The sequence below is a fragment of the Panthera onca genome, chromosome C1, assembly GCF_046562875.1.
Source record: "Panthera onca isolate mPanOnc1 chromosome C1, mPanOnc1 haplotype 2, whole genome shotgun sequence".
Lineage (NCBI taxonomy): Eukaryota > Metazoa > Chordata > Mammalia > Carnivora > Felidae > Panthera > Panthera onca.
The window spans coordinates 97581231-97598810 of record NC_138346.1 but is presented as its reverse complement, the minus strand read 5'-3'; the positions used below and the strand labels follow the sequence as shown (position 1 = coordinate 97598810).

General features: G+C 42.4%; 1 protein-coding gene across 5 annotated transcripts in view; it reads right to left on the bottom strand.

Annotated features, from left to right (window-relative positions):
- Positions 1-17580, bottom strand: part of NCKAP5 (NCK associated protein 5) — a 968925-nt gene that overhangs the window by 99084 nt on the left and 852261 nt on the right. For all 5 annotated transcript variants that reach the window (XM_060622495.3, XM_060622496.3, XM_060622500.3 and 2 more), the window contains 3 exons: positions 14621-14809; positions 6096-9856; positions 5187-5364 (listed from right to left, as the gene is read on the bottom strand). In XM_060622495.3, the coding sequence (XP_060478478.1) occupies positions 5187-5364; positions 6096-9856; positions 14621-14809 (4128 nt within the window). The remainder of the gene's footprint in view (positions 1-5186; positions 5365-6095; positions 9857-14620; positions 14810-17580) is intronic.

Sequence of the window (17580 nt, the reverse complement as noted above, 5' to 3'; positions counted from 1 at the left end):
AGTGCATACCAACTCTTATGCCAACATATTTAATGTTTTTCCTTACCTGTTATGTAAAATAATATTTCCTTTAGGTTTTCCTAAACTGGGGGTGCCCTGCTAACCTGCTGGAATGTAGATGAATCATCATCTTTATCAGCCTGTGAGATTCTAAACTAAAGATTCCAATAATTAAAATAAGATTCTCATCTTACAGATGAGGAAGAGGCTCATACAGGGTTAGTGATCTCTTCAAGGTCAGAAAGGATTTCAGTTTTAGAGGGGGCACTCCTGGCCCCTATTCATTGCTATAATTAAATTTTTCATAGTGCATGATACTGTCACAGATGTCCTTTCTAGACCTTCCCAAGAACTAGGATATTTTTTTAGTGTCTGCCAGTTAGATATGTAGGCAGTACTCCACGTATATACAAGCAACATTTTTATTTAAGAGTAGCAAAAATTTTCCAAGTGTGTGTGTGTGTGTGTGTGTGTGTGTGTGTGTGTGTGTGTATGTGTGTGTTTAACTTCTCTGCTTCCCTTCCCTTCTTGTTTCCTAACCAATCTGTGGAACTTCACCACCACTTTTCTCCAAGTATCATATTCAAGACAGAAAAAAAAAGGCCATCCTTTTGTCCTACCTTTCAGCTCTCTGTCAGAACTTTTCTAGGGCGTTCTGTGCTTAACAGCAAATGTTAAACGTGGCCTCTGGGTATTTATCAGAGGAACAGGGCTTGTAGACAAGGTCCCTGGTTCTTTCAGCTTTCCTAGGCTGATGACCCGTGAGGAGTAGATGACCCATGAGAGGAAAATCCAAAGGAGATGGGTGAAGAACTAGCAAAGGAGTGGAAAATGAGGCATGCCTCAGAATGGCATACTTGTTGGTTCTAATCATCTATACAAGTAGATTCCAATGTGAAGTGGCGAGGAATTAAAAAAAAATCCATTTGCCTATGGAAATGAGGGGCATGATTTGTTTTGGCAGCAGATTCCCCTTGCTAATTATATTTTTCATCGGCTGAATTTAAAATGAATTTTCATTCTTGATCGCACAGGGTCTGGGTATTGGTGAGTCATTGTAGGAACTTTGCTGGGGATCAGGGGCTGCCAACTCAAGATTAAGAATTTGCCAAAGATAGGCACAAGTGGGACGATCTTCACATGACGAAGCCCTTCAAAGATAGGAGTGGTCACAAAACCCAGAAGTTTGGCTCAGAAAAGAATAGTGATTAGAGATGTAGAATTTTCTCAAGCATCGTTCTACCAGAAACAGACACAACCTAATGTCAGTAATGTCCTATTTGATAAGAAGTAGCAGGTAATTCAAGCAATAACTATGGGCTATTTTTGGTTTAAGTTTGTTGTCAGTATGTCAGGGGCCTTCTAATGGTACACTTCCAACTTCTGTCCATCTTTTGGGGTCTGCAGTTGTAGTCAAGAACTGTACCAAATACTAATCCCTAACAGGAAACCAGTAAAGTGTCACTGTGCCCATTATATTCTATTCACCCCTACAATTAGAAAAGGCAGGGAGGAATGAGTTTACAAAGGACCCTGGAGGAAAATGGAAAAAATAATTCAACACATGCACACACAGACACACACCCAACATTTGGGGATACCCTTCATTTGGAATTCTGCTTCTATGTCTTCTATAAATCATCCCAACATAAACTGCTTCCCAGAAAACAACATTTATTGCAAAAGAACAGAATATAATGAACCTAAGTGAGACAAGAAGCGATCTTTGGAAGGAAAACTCTAAAAGGCATTACTTTTAGAAAAGTTAGTCATTTAAAAAAAATTGCAGGAGGAGGTCAAAATATGCATGCTTCTTATTAGCATCAAAATGCATTTAGTACAGAACTGTTCAATTAAGGATGTTGAAATTACAACATTTTGCAGAACTTAATAAGATGATAACAATTTGCGTAATTATTGTACTATTTTATGCTATTTCATCACCACCGTATCATTTTCATGGGATAGTATTTGATGCTTTTTTTATTAGCATATGTGATTTTTTTCACACTATGGGACACTGGCTGAAAAAAATACTCATAATTTAAATTAAAATACCCATATTAAAATGGCCATCTCTTCCCAGCGCATGAAGAAGGTATACGATCTCGTTAATTTTGTTAACAATTTTTATTTTGTCCAGTGATAGTCAAGTAGGAGCCTGGAGCTGTCTTCCCTTGAGACTTCTTATTACACAAAATTATCTGAATCCATAGGAAGGAAGGATTTATAACACATAGCAAGTAGAGTGCATTTCTTTCTTTCTTATTTACTTAATACCTATGCAATCTTTCCTGGGGATGCCTCTTCCCATCTTGTCATGATTTTATATAATTCAAGTAGAAGTACAAAGTAACATGGCCCTTGTCTAAATTACACAAAAATTAGAGCTAAGTGGTCTGTGAATGATGGCCTAAATGGGGACATAAGCCTCTAATTAAGGTTCTGAAAAGAGAAAAAGATTGAATTCAGCAAAGAATTAATGGGACTTTTACACATATTTTAAAATGTATCTAGCAATCCTGAAAATGGGTATTGATATGCAGCTACCAGTGAATGCAGTGCAGGTCTGCTACATACATGAATTTGTTACATGTATGGAAATGCTTATGTATCAGCATAGATTAGAATACAGTCCCTGAGGACCCTCATAACTGAATATAGTCTTGGTGTGTAAAGGGAAGAGATGGTGGTATATTATAACATTTTGAACAGTGATTTCACTAAAAAACAAAACAAAACAAAACCCATGTGACATGTAATGTATTATGCGTAGCTACTGTTTTCATCCCGAGTGAATACTGTCAGAAAGATTCTCTGCAATAGAGTTTAAAATAAGCAAATGGGAAATTTACCTTGAGCTCTAGTAGGGGAAAATTCCCTCAAACTCTGAATTTTAAGAGGTTCATGGGCATTCCCATCAATGTGCTATGGTATTACAATATATCCTATTTTGCAACTAATTTCCTTCCTGTACAGGCTGATAACATATAATAAATAGGTTTTCACTGCTAGTCTTGTACTAGTCCCAAAGGAGACTATGGCAATGTCCTTTCTGAAATTAGTAATTTTAGTCCATTCCACATTGATGATTATGGAGATGAAATAAAAAAACCCCACTGCATTTTACATTAAAAAAAAAAAAAACTAGGTGGTCAACTATCCAGGTTAATAATATTCCTCTGTATGGAAAAGCTTCCCAGCATGACTAATTTCCTCTTGCAGCTAACTAGAAAAAATTAGCATATCCCTATTGATTATGTATTTTGGGGTGGTTAAGTAATCTTTGTACTTCACAGAAAATAATAAGAATGTTTCTTGCTGATATTCTGGAAGGACCAAAGGACACTTATTACTACCCTGAAATGTAGTAATTCAGTGAAAGACTGAAGACGAGAGACAAAAAGCACAGAAGTTACTGTAGTGTTAGGAAGTAACGAGAAAGTAAAAATGAAATTGTGAAAGCCAAACAAAGGTTTTTTGTTTTTTTGGTATTTCTGTGCAGCAAAGATATATACCCTAAGCTGTCAGAAACATATTAAATGGGGCATAGTTAAATTGAGTGCCTCTGATAAGAGGCTCTGCCAGGCTATCAAAGTTTTAGATCAGTTGGATTGAATTTCTGGCATATTGCACGTTTCCACACTGTTCATTCTCTCTTTCCTTTCGGTGACACTACAAGGGCAGCCTTACATATGCTTATAATTTGTGATTTTACAATGCAGGGGACATCTACATTTTCAAAGAAGGGAGGATACCATGGAAGCCCAGAAGAAAAAGGGAAAAGGTGGGGGGGGGGGGGACTTTTGCAAGGACCTAGTTTGCAATATGACTTCAGAGCATTTGAAAAAAAAAAACAAAAAAAAAAACAAAAAACTTTATAGCTCTTCCGAGTCCAAAGCTATTTGAAAGAAAAATGTGCATTTGTGTTAAATTAAATTATGTCTATGAAATTCTAAGGGATCCTAAATATCAAGAATTAATTAAACTAGTAATTAATAATAATGAATGCCAATCATGATTACTTCTAAAATCTCCTGTGAAACACTCTAGAAAAAAATGTATAATTACTTTATATTTCAGGTTTTCCCTAAGAAAATGGTAGTATGTACCATATTTTACAATCTCTTTTATTATAGTACAAAAACATATGGATACAGTAATTCTATAAAAAGAATTTCTTTTTGTTTGTGGAAGTGCTTCAAAACTTATACAAAGGAACAATAAATATCACCAAATCAATTATGCAAGAACAGAAAGAAGGTAAGGAGAGCAAATGCAATTTAAGGTAATTTTAAAACCAAAATATTATTTGAAACAAGCATATCCTGGGGAAATATAAAAATACTCTTTCATTTTTTAAATATTTATTTTTGAGAGAGGGAGAGGGAGAGGGAGAGGGAGAGAGGGAGAGAGGGAGAGAGAGAGAGAGAGAGCTCACATGACACATGAGCAGGGCAGGGGAAGAGAGAGAGGGAGATAGAGAACCCCAAGCAGACTCCATGCTGTCATCACAGAGCTAGACTTGGGACCAGATCTCATGAATCATGAGATCATGACCTGAGCCAAAATCAAGAGTCAGCCACTTAACAACTGAGCTACCCAGGCCCTTTCATTTCTTAAAAGAAATTACCCCTGAGTTGAGTTTTTCACTTCATAATTAAGAGACTCAATAATAGGGAATCAAGTTCCAAAATAGATTTCTTCAATACTTTCTGTCTAGGTGAGAGGAATTGGTACATACAGCTTTCAGAAAAAAAAAAAAAAAAAAAAAAGAACAGTGCTTAAATCGAGCCATCAAAATAGCCAACAATCTCTCCAATTGTTTAGCACTATTATGTTTTATAATCATGTCCACGCCTTTTTGTGTTGTTGGAAATGAAGGAAATGATCATCAAAATAAATCCCCTGCACAGGAGCCTAATCTGAAGATGACACCAGCCTGTCAGTTGCAGGCACTCTGGTTATACTGCCCTGAAAGGCAGCTAACCCAGAAAAGATCCTGGAGGCAGCGACTCCATTTGCAATATTGCTCTCACTTCTCTGCTGTCACCAGGTGTCTCTCCTTTTCCTTGAACTTTCTCCCCCCATTCACCCGATAATCTTGTGCTTGTACATTGCCATCAGCTTAGCTAGAAAGAACCCAACCAGATTCACTTCATAACCAGGATGGGGGGAGCACTTACCAGGGAGCTTTTCGGTATTTCCACATCGGCTTTGGTTTTGATGTTTTTCTTGTGGTTTCCTTGAGTGCTCGTAGAGCTGCTGGTGAGGCAGGAACCCTGGGAGCTGCCCTTTAACACACTCCTGCAGGAAACATTATTTGATCCACTTTCTGTCTGTTGAGCGGCTTTCTTATCAACTCTGCAGGTAGAAAGTGATTCCTCTGATAAATTACATTGCTCTTCTTCAATCACTACTTTTCCCAATCCTTTGATGTTTAAGGTAACCTCTTTGTATCTCTTTCTCTTTAAACCTTTGAGTGATAAATGTTTGTCAGTGGCCTTGATCAGATCTTCACCTGACATCCCAGGAGTCTGTCAGTTTAGATTTGATATTTATTTATTTATTTATTTACTTACTTACTTACTTACTGCTTGTGAGATGGGGGAAGGAGGGAGCAAAATAAAAGCCACTGAAGAGTGATTGCTAAATACATGTCTGGCTTGAGATCAGCAGGAAATGTAATTACCTCTGGAACGTTTCTAAGTATACGTTTGCTTGCTTGGCACAATCAATGAGGTCGGCATACCTTAAAACGTATGTGTAATTTTGTTCCATTTCATGCCATGTGGGTACAATCCACGGTCCCAGTGTAGGCTGAATTTCTATCAACCTTGATAAAACTTACCATTCTTTAATTTCAAAGACCATTGATTTGGTTAACAAAGTAACATGGACTAAATTATCATTTTATGGCTAACTTTTATTTCATTGTTTAAATTCTGGCTAATGTACAAAAGACTGCTGCCACTGTGCATTTCTATTTGCATGAAAACATGCTTGACCAGCATTTCATGTGCAGGAAGCAAACGACCCTCCCTGTTTTGGGGGGGGACCCCTTGACACTGCCACCCTCTTTGCCAAGACCTTACCTGTTCAAAAGTTCCGTCATAAATGTATCTTTCGTTGAACATGTGACAGGGCTGGGTCTACTTCTTGGTTCAAACTTCGTTTGGTCATAGACGTCTTGTGGGGTCTTCAAAGTATTTTTGCTTTGTAAACTACTGTCTGGACTCTGTGCCAACCTAGTGTTCCTGGCAAGCTCATTTTCCATTTTACACTGCAGCTCAGGCTTCTTTTTCTCTTTTTTTCTCTCCGATTTTAGCTGTTTGTTTCCAAACCCCAAACCTTTTGCATCCTTTTTTTCCACTTTGGTTTTGGAGACATCCATTTTCTTGCTACTGAGAGCTGGAAGTCGACTCCTCCGAAAACCAAACCAGCTGGCTAAAGAAGGCCCCGGCTTTGGCTTCGCTTCCACAGAGGGGGACTTTGTTTGCACTTGGCCCTTTTCCACGTTTTCCTGAATGCACAACATGACCTTTTCTTCAATTGTGGGTGAGAGGGGGGCTTCGGGGCTCACAGCACCAGTCCTGGTTGTAGAAGTATCTGGACACATTCCAGAAGTTTCTAGCTTGGAGGTCCTGCTTGTTTCAAAACTGTGTGGACGCTCTGTCCTCCCCGGATTCTGCGGGGCTCGTGGGCAATCTGCTGGGGTGGGTGGGCATGTGTAGTGGTCACTGTTTGGTTCCTCAGGGACAGCCATGGTGGGACATCCTCCCTCTGCATAGCCCTGCTTGTCTTCGACAAGGAGCCCTTCAGATGTTGGAGGGACCCTCAAAGGCAACTTGCTTGGGCTCCCATGCTGGTTACTGGGGCTGCTGCCTGCACTCCCTAGGGAGGCTTGCCTGGTGGAGAGATGTCCCAGAGGCCTCCCCACACTGGGGAGACTGTCAGACATGGGAGCAGAAGGGGTCTTGTTGGGCGAGACTTCCGCGGAGGAGCTCTGTCGAGTGAGGGAGTTGCCTCTCTCAGCGGTGTTGGTAATAATCTGAGTTCGAACTTTGCCTGGCCCTTCCATGGGGGGAGTAGGGGGCTTGTCACCCGAGTGAGCACTGAAACTCTGGCTGCGGGCTTTGGCTCCATTCATGCCTAGAGCTGGTTTTAAGTGTGGCTTATTGGAGGAAAGGGATCTTTTCACAGCCCTGTTTTCTACCCCATCTTTTCCATCAGCCTCAAGGATGCTATTATCCAATGACTCTGGCATTGCCGTTTCCAGGGGAAGCCCTTCAGCCAAATTGCCTTGTGCCTGAAAACACAGTGGAGTCACAGTTCTTTCTCCCACTGTGGTCTCCATGCTCACTGGATTCCCAGCATCCTCTGGCTTAGCCTTGCTCACAGCCACAGAGCTTTTAGAGGCTTCATTCAGACTGTCTTTTTCATGTTTCCCTGGCACTGTAGAACTTTTCCTGAGCAATTGGGGAGATTTCATGAGGACTCTGAGCCCAACCGGGAGGCGAGTTTTCAGCCCTTTCTCATGAGCGCTTTGACAACCATGTGGGGTGTTATGGCTTTTGGAGGAGGGTGATGATGAGTGACTATTACCCTGAGATGATGGTGATTCATTCGCCCCTAAGAAGGCAGGCTTGGGTGAGGTGGGGACACAGTCATTCATTTGTCCTTTTCTTCCTGGGGACACACTTTTGGGGGATGATATTTCCAGTGGCTCAGGGCCTGAAGGACAATTCTTGGGAGTCCGTAACCCTGTGTCTGCTTGTGTGATCCCAAGCGTTTGGTGAGGTGGGGTTCTGGGGACACCTCTCTTTGGAGAGACCTTTAGGGGCCCTGGGGCCATCACAGCAAATGAGCTGCTTGGGGTATGAGCGGAACATCTGGTTTGAATCACTCTTTCTGTGGAGGGCAGAGGGTGAGTGAAGATAGGCTTTTTGAAGGCCACAGAAGGTTTCTTCCCTGGCACTTCTGTCATGATCTGATTAGAAGAGATAATAGGAGCAGAGGATCCCTTCAGAGGTGGGGATTTGAATATGGTCCTTGCTGTTTCATTGGGGACCCTGGTGTCAGGCTTGGCAGATGAGGGTGGTGGCAAATAGTCATAACTGGGCCTGATGAGAAGGGAGCCTGACCTGTCTGGAGGGGGTGGGGGGGGAGGTGATTTCATCCCTGCCTCTGGCCCAGGGTCACAGTGTTTGTCCCTTGTCGGGGGTTCTCCATTGTCACCTGGCTCATTGAGGGGCCTTGGCAGTAACTGTGATGCTGGAATCTGACTCTTGGAGCACTGAACCCAATCCTTTCTGCTGGACATTTTGGAGCCATGAGGAAGTTGGCCAGGGTGTTTTGGAATGTGTGAATCTGGCTGCAAATCAAAAAGGGGTGCTGGGCCCTCAGTCTTCTTGAACCGTGAGAGCTTCCCAGGAGCTAAGGCTGGTGATTTTTCAAGAGACACTGGGCCCGATGAGGGCACTCTTGAGGAGAGTTCAGGCTCTATCATTTTTGATTTCTGAGGTGAAGACTTGCCCCTGGCAGGGATTTTTGTCAGACTTTGTTTTTGATAGATACCCATGGACACTGAAGACCTAGAATTACTCTGGCATGACACAGTGAGTGTTGGTTTGGCTGGTCTTGGTCGCTGAGTATTTTGTGTGACTGTCCTGGGGCTGAAAGAGTCAGTGGGTGCCACAGTAACATTATCTATGTCATCTTTTGGAATGTTTTTCTCAGTTTGCTCTTCAGGTCTGTTCAAGAAAGTGTAGTCTCTTGCTGCAGCTCCTGGCTGTAAATGAGCCATTCCCTGAGGTAAAATTTCAGTGTGTTCTGCCTTGGGTCCAGTAGGGGCCGAATTGATAGAAATTTCATTTCTGGTAACAGTGACAAAGCCAGTCTGGTGAGAGCTGAATTCAATGGGCTCGCCATCTTCCGCGTCAAATATGACGGTAATGCATTCTTCTGAAGAAGTCCTTTTTACAACCCTTTGCTGCTTAATGAAGCTAAACGTCTTTGGTCTACTCTCTAAGGGGATGGGCACTTGTTTTTCCTCCTCATCAGGAGACCCCAGTTGAGATTTTCCAAATCCCATAAGGATGTCCAGATTCTCCATGGATCTGTCAGTGTCAGCAGTCAGTGACAAGTCTGAATGGCTTTTCTCGTCACTGCTACCAATGTGCAATTCATCAAAGGCTTCATTGTCATCGGTGTCTGAAAGCTGTAGACTGAGAGCCACATGGCCCTGACCGCGTGGCTCCCTCTCTCTCTGTACTTGAGGCGCCTGCACACTTGGGCACAGCATCCTCTCCAAGGGGCAGTTGCTGGCACAACTGGTCCGATTCTCAGGCCTTTCCCTGGGGTAAACTGAGGACATACCTTCTGTAAAGTGTTTTCTATTCAGCTCCCAGCCAAATAGGCTGTCAGAAACACTGTGGGTTAATTTATGACTGTGCAGCCTGCAGCTCTGGTTTGGAGCTGCCTGGAGCAAGGCTAAGGAGGAAGAGTCCTCATCAGCATCATCATGGGAATCTGTGTCATAGACAAATGTCTCGTGAGGCTCCTTGCTGGGGCTCCTCGTGTCAGTTGGTTTACAGGGGGGATACCCCTTGATGCTGCTACTCTTAATTCCTGGAGAATATATTCCTTCATTTGAGTTCATGCAATCTTTATAACCCCATTTTGTTATCACTGACGGGGGTTCAAGTAACACCTTTTGCTTCTGTAGCTTTCTTAGTCCTTCCAAAATGTGACTTTCCTTGATACGAGTGGGAGGTAGTTCATCTGTCGGACTAGCGAAGCCACTTGGGAGCGAAGAGTCAATACTTAGCCTTTTATCCCAGTTTTGTGATGATTTCTAGGAAAGAAAAGTACATGTCAGACATCATTGAATCACGTGGATCACAACTACAAAAAGGAAAAGTACGTGATTAGACTTGATTCTGGTGGTTCAGTATTCCTCTATAAATGCATACCTTAATTAATTAATGGTAATTAATCATTAACTATGTAGCAAATCTCTGCTTTGCCAGCTTCTGAGCTAAGTAGCCCATGATGTAATAAAGTAGTAGATAAGGACCCTGCCCTCAAGGAGCAAGCAAGCCAGCAGAGGAGAGGAGACTTGACACAAATAACCAGAAGTCAAGGGGGCAAACAAGGAGTATGAATGTAGTAGGAACTCCAGAAATTCAGAGAGAGGTCAAACCCCTGTTTGGAAAAGCCATGAGAGGCATATATGAAGATTTTTGGTGTGTGTGTGTGTGTGTGTGTGTGTGTGTGTGTGTGTGTGTCTGTGTTTCAAACCTCCCTAGCCCTAAACAAAGGATGAGTTTGCCTTGGCTGAAACCTAGGGGAAAGGATCTCCAGGTAGAAGAAGTGGGATGGCAAAGACCAAAATAGTGAAGATATGTTGAAGGTGCACTTAGGAAATAATCAGAAGAAAATATGACCTCATTGTACAGTATTTACAAGAGGTAGAGCGGGTAAATGGAAAAGCAAGTTGGTCCCTATATTAATGGTCCCTTCCATTCTAAAATTTGATAGTTCTGGGTCTTCATGACTTTCTTTGATAGAAGGGGAACATCTGTGAAACACATACGTACATCTAACAGTGGGACACTGGCTGCTAGAACCCTATAGTAATGATTTGCCTACTATGAAAGGTCAATTTTCTGTTCTTCATACCATCCCAAATAGTAGTGCTGATTTTGACTAAGAATGACACAGAAAAACCATTCTATCCTACACAGACCTTCATATTTCTCATAGTATTGCTAACCAGAAGTGGAGGGCAGAAGTAGAGAAGTAGCATTTACTGACCATCTGCTGTGTAGCAACCACTGGAACAGGGCTTTGAATTAATATTCAGAACAACACCATGAGGGAGACATTATCAATTCTGTTTTACTAGGGAGAAAACTGAGAGGCAGCATGGTTAGTCTGTTTAAGATTACACATTTAAGGAAGAGCTGGAACAAAGGTTTCAAAAGCTCTGATTTCCAGGGCTCTTCCTGGGACTCGGTTCCAAAGTAGCATTGCGGAGATTCGAACCCAGGCAGGCTGGCTCTCGAGCCTGCATACCCATTGGCAATGCTATGTGACTGGAGCCAAGTCTCTCTGTCCTCTTCTCTATATTGTCAATGTCATAATAGAGATCATACATAATCGTAGACAATCTTCACACCGCTCACACCCCTCTCTTGAATGGAAACTGCAGAGTTTTATCGCATACCAAGACTCAGGGAAATCGGTGGGATTTGGGCACTGACCTCAGTCTTTTTTTTTTTTTTTTTTTTAAGGTTATATGATTAAAGGTGAAGAACTTCTATGAGTGAATCTGGTGGTTTCAGACGTGTGCTCTGTGCCCACCTTGCCTAACAGTGCAACTTCTCTTGGCATCTCCATACCAGCTGCCCCCGCCCATAACTGACCACAAACCATGTGCAGAGGTTGAAAAAGTGTCAGAAACTTCACGTTGTAGCCTTGGCTTTTTAGTAATCTGTGAACATTTGTTTACATCTAAGACATTTCCATTAAAATTACTCTTGCTATCTACACCACATGGTGTTTATTTTTTTATCTGTTATTTGTTGATTGTTTTTAAGTCAAATTATATATTTTATTTAGAAAACTCTCCAGTATCAGAAGTTGCTGTGGATAAATGCTATTTGGTGATGCCTCCCCTTTCCTCTCCTTTTCCTCTATGCCAATAAAACTTCTTTGGAAATCAGGAGAAATCCCATTAGTGAGTTTGGGTATTAGAGACCAACCAGTGGGAGGGCTGCCCCTCCTTGGGTTTCTAAGAAGCTCCATGATCCTGATAGTCACGTTCACAATAAGAAGAGAAGCCAGGCAAAAGTACCCCGCAAGAGCTTGAAAAAGGCAGATTTGTTAAACCCATAGAAGATGTGCTCAGCCGAGCTCACTCTGCCTCTTTAAAGCCTGGCTTCCTGAGGTTGGATTCATCCCAGGGCCAGTGACCATAAACCTCCCAGGGCCCAGCTCTCTATCCTATGGAAAACCAATTGAGGAATGTGGTTAATCTCACAGGATGGAGAGCTGGGCCCTGGGAGGTTTTATAGTATTCAGTAATTCAGTAATTTTTATATAGTAAATATATAGTATTCAGTAATTCAGTAATATTATAGTATTCAGTAACATGAGAAAAGTTTGGAACAATCTGGAAACTTGAAAAAAAAAAAGCATGAATCTTCTATAGGAGAGATGAGGGAGGAGCTGGCATTTCCACAGGCAGCTTCATGCTGTGCCTGGAAAACAGCTGCTCTGGGAGGCAGTGCAATTGGCAGAAGGATGCCGCTGATAACATAGGGGCCTAGGTTCCACGTCCATAGTCTTTTTCTATTTCTTGACTGGACAATGGTTTCACACAACTTTTTTTTTTTTTAATAACATTCTTGGTCTTAATGTAACCAGTCCATCCCAATAATTTGAATAATATTTCAAGCTTGGCTGATTCAACAGGGCCATGACAGCAGAATGGCAAAGAGTGAAAGTTCTGGAACCAACTAGCCAGCTCTGCCACTTACCAGCTATGAGATCTTTGGCTAGTTACTTAATTTCTCAGTAGCCCAATTGCCTCATCTGTACAATGGGGGAATAGGCAAACCTACTTAAATAGGCTCTTATGAGCACTGAATGAGCTAATACTTGTGAAATACTAAAAGAGCTGGGTGGCACATGGTAATTATTCATGAATTAGATCCAGATTCCTCCATGCAGAGCAGCCTAATGCATCTCTTGCAGGCTTCCTTTCTGTTTCTATAGAAAAGAATATTAAAAAAATAATTGTGAATTATCAAAGAGCCATTGGTCACATATTTATTATTATGCAAGTTATTATTGTAGTCATGTGAAAATTCATAATACATGAATTTATTATGTAAGTTAATACTAAATGAGTACTTGGTACGTGGTAAGAACTATAGAAGTTTCTTAAATAATATAAATTTAAATGTCTTTATGGGCTGGGTCTAGTTTGCTAGGTCCTTGAAAACTGGGACTATGTGAGATGTGACAGGTATGCTGGTACTCCAATCCATTCTGATTCAGGACCTTATGAAATCCACAGATGACAGTCACCTGAGTGTGTAAAAATTACATAAGAACCTAATTTCTCCTTTCTCAGGGAAGAGGTTTCCCTAAAAGATTAAGGGTTGCTCGAATTGTAAGAATTTCAGGAAAAAGAAAAGAAAAAAAGGCAAGCAAGGCAAAGGACAAAAAGACAAAGGCTCTGAGGGGGGAAGGGGGGGAAAGGGGGAGTGAAGAGAACAGAGCAAGGGCTCTGGAGCCAGTGACAACCACAAAGAGAGGGAACATTCCTGACCATCTTCCCAGTTTGTTAAGAGTCAGGCTCCAGTAGCCATTATTCAGAACTTTGAACATCTACTCAGAAGGAACAACTTTGATAATACGCACATGCTGTATTAGGAGTCTGAGTCCAAGGGAATAAGCTCTAAATTCCACTTTGAAATTTTTTCTGAGTTCTTGTTCAGAGTATGACAAAGCTACTGCCTCACTATTATTTTCTGGCAGTTATGAAGCCCTCCTGGCTTCTATGCTTCCAAATCATAAATGGGAGTTTACGCATATGATAGGAAAATGACCTCTGAAACTTCTGATTCAGGGTTTCCATTGTTGTGTACTTTCTGCTTTTCTTCAATATGGGGAAAGGGCAGAAGTAGCTCTTCCACACCCTCTGCTTATGGCAGCCTGCACAGATGCTTGTTCGCTTGTGAGGGCCCACCTAGCAGATGGGAGGCATCCAGCAGCAGGAGTTACCTAACAACCTGGTGAAAAAACTCCCGGCATCTAAGTCAGCGCATGCCTGCCTCCAGTGGAGCCACAGTCCCTGTCATCTACCATGGTATTTTCTCTCTCTGCCATGCCACCCTCCAATTTATAGTCAATTAGTGCTTTATGAGGCTATAAAACTGAGTAAAGGAGGTCAATATAATACATGCCATGCTTGAGTAGTAAATTCCTACAAAGCTAATGATACTTTGAAAACTTTCGGCCATTTATTCTGAGATGATGTACCATCCTCCCTATCATCTGGGAAGAAAACAACATTCGCTTTGAGTTCTCAAGGGATGCTTAGTCGGGGTTGGCTTGGCCAGTGGCCTTGCTCACTGTCATTTGCAGTGGGCATTAGCAAGTCTTTCTGAGCATCGCAGCAATAGAGAGTGTCCATAAAACTAATTGGAAACATCTGAGTTGGCCTGAAACATCGTCACTTTCATTAGGCCAGGGCTCTGGGTTCCAACTTGATATGAATCTATGAGCTTGGTGGGCTCCAGCAAAGCACAGAAGGAAACTGTCTTCTTCCTCCCAACTCCCTCCCATGCTGTCCAAGTCATTTGGGTTAAATGATCCTTCCACCCCTCACTTGCTGTGGGACTTCTGGAAAGTAACTTAACATTTCTGAGCCAGCTTCCTCTCCCATATAATGGAGGAAATGAGATCTCCCCATATAATTCTGTGAGCAGTAAATGCACAGGTACTCAACAAATGGTCATTCTCTTCCCACCGTCCACCTTCCTGCCAGAAGAGGATTCTTTCCTGGCTCACTCTGATGCTAAATTGTCTCAAAAGGAGGCCTTACCCTTTTCCTGAGGTTCTTTCCATCATGCCATGTGTGGGAGGAGCCGCTGGAGTTCTCACTGCAGGTGCTCGAAAGAGACAGCTCACTGCTGCTGCAGCTGTTTCGAGGACAGAGATGACCAGGGATGACGATCCCCAAACCAGGGCATTTCAAAGCAGGGGCTCCTGATTTTGCATTCGGCTGGCATTCCTAAAAAAGCAGGACAGCTCTGAGCTAAGGCTTTGCTTAGGGGACAGTAAATACCAACTTGACATCACAGTGAGGTAGAAGCAAATGTAGCCGAGTGCTTCGAAGGACAGCTTTTGGGGTCAAACAGCCTAGAGGTCCAAATCTTGGCTCTGCCTCTTGCTAATATACTAGAGGGAATTATTTAATCCCTCAGAGCTACATTTGTTCTTAAAGTGAATAATGATACTATTATCATTACTGCCTACCTTATAGAGTTACCACAAAGACCAAATGGGGTTCTAGATCAGAAGCATATCACACAGTACCGGCCTAAGTAGGTACTTGATTATGACGAACTGCCATCACAATGGCAGAAATATCACAATGGTAGTTTCCCACTTTCTCCAGTCAGATGGGTCAAATAATCAGATCCATATCAAGCCATGACCAATGGCACAAAAGAATGAAGACAGAGTAGCATCTTTGGCTGTAGGGTTCAAGAGCATGACCACTACACTGGGAGTTTAGTGACCTGGATCTCAGGCTGCATGTTACCCCTGGCAGGAGACACTGAGTAAAGAAAGCATTTAACTCCCATGCACCTCAGGGTCTTCCTTTGTGTGTGTGTGTGGGGGGGGGGGGGGGTGGGGACAGTTCCACCAGATTGTTCTCCTGGCCCCACACACAGCATCATTCTGAGTCAGGAATCAAATACCCAGGAAGTCATGTCTAGTGGCACATCAAACTGAGGAATTAGGAGGTACTGTTGGAAAGGTTATGGAACTTTCCATATCATTTGGCCGTCTAAATGGTAAAGACTGCCACATCAACTAGATCTGGGTTCCATGCCGAAGACCCAGGTGGGGGCACAGGTGACAAAGTTGTAAACATCTAAGCACATCCTGACAGCCATATTCTTGGCCCCTAATTAACAGATGAAGCTCCATGAGCTGGACAAGCTAAATTAATTTAGCATCCTGATCACGAGAAGAAAGTCTCTCCATTACCGTCTCATTCCACTCTCCTATCTATATAAAGCTTTGTCTCAGAAGCTCTTTGATGGGGAACCATCTGTCTTTGTGTCATTCACAGAATGGCAAAGCCTCTTACTTATGCAATTTATTGACACTTTATAGGTGCCTTTATTACCTGAGTACTTATCACTGTTCTCCAAATGCAATTCCAGCTGACAGTGACTAAATCCCCACTGGAGGAAGGAAAGGCATGCTGTTCTGGGAGTACTCAGGGAACATGCTAACCCCCTGCATAAGTACAAAGGGTATATTTAATTTCCTCTCTAATCAATATCCATAACGCTTAATAAGGTTAGATTTTCAACATCAAGCATTGCCTGCTATCAATACTTCATTTTTGCTGCATAACAATCCCTTTAAGTGATCTAAATATGCCAAGAAATTTTACTATTCCATCCCCCACCCCCGAAATTTGGCTCTAAATAGCACTGAGAGGAGAAACTTGTCTTAAAATTCAGCATTCAGCAGTATCTGTTGATTTATGACCTTGTTACTGCTGCATGTAACTTACTTAAGGAGAGTTTATTATTTGCACCTTGACAGATGTCTACAACCAGTAGTGCTATTGCACAGGTTGCCTGACATCGACACTTGGGCCACTGCGTACATCTAGGACAAACTTTCAGAAGTAACACATTACACTCCCCTTCTACTCGTGCACTTTCCTATTTTCACCATCCCCAAACCTCTTTCATATTTTGTTGCTTGAGTAAGCAGGGTGGTGGTTTTATTTAGGACTGCCTCTGCTCTGGCAGACTGGTCTGTTCTCCAGAGGAGATTGTGACTGTGTCCTGCGAGACCATCCAGATCTAAATTTTTCTTTTTTCTTTTCTTTTCTTTTTAATGTTTATTCATTTATTTTGAGAGAGAGAGATCTGGGAAGAGGCACAGAGAGAGGGAGAGAGAGAATCACAAGCAGGCTCTGCATTGACATTAAGTAGCCCAACATGGGGCTGGAACTCATGATTCATGAAATCATGACGAGCCGAAATCAAGAGTTGGACACTCAACCATCTGTGCCACCCAGGTGCCCCTGATATAAATTTTTCTAATGGCCCTTTTCACACTCTGCATGGCTTTCGGTTACCGTTTGTACTCTACCTTTTCTCGAAGCACCGAAACTTCCATGATTTCCCTCTGTCTTTCCCACCTATTCCTTCCTACTATACCTATCAAAATTCTATCTATTTTTACAGCTCAACTCCATTCCCAGGACACTTTTTACAAATAAGCATCCTTGCCCAGTTGTTTCCCATGTGTGTACCTCCTGTATGGATGCTGGATTAAGATGACAGGAAATTTAACCTCAGAGCAACCAAAGGAAGGAATTGCTGCATCTGCCTTTGACCATGAACTTGAGATGAGCCGATGTGATGGAGCATACTTCAGGGAGGTGGAGAAGACCTATTACTGTCATGTAGAGGCCAGTGGGGTTGGGGGTGCTTAAGCAGAGAAGTATCTTCCAAGTCAGGCTTCCCATACTTCAGTGTGTACATGTATCATCTGGGATCTTGTTAAATGCAGATTCTGAGTAATTCTGAGGTGGAATCTGATGTGTAGTATTTTTGACAAGTTCCCGGGTGCTTCTATGCTGCTGTGCCAGGACTTTGAGTAGAGGGTCCCTAGGGGAAGGTATGAAAGAGGTCTACCTCTGATGTGGGTTGCTTGGTAGCAAGTTGTATTACCACACGGCCTGACCTGGACTTTGGAGCAGGATGAAGGGAATGGTCTGAGCCTACCCATGGACCAGTGCAGTGG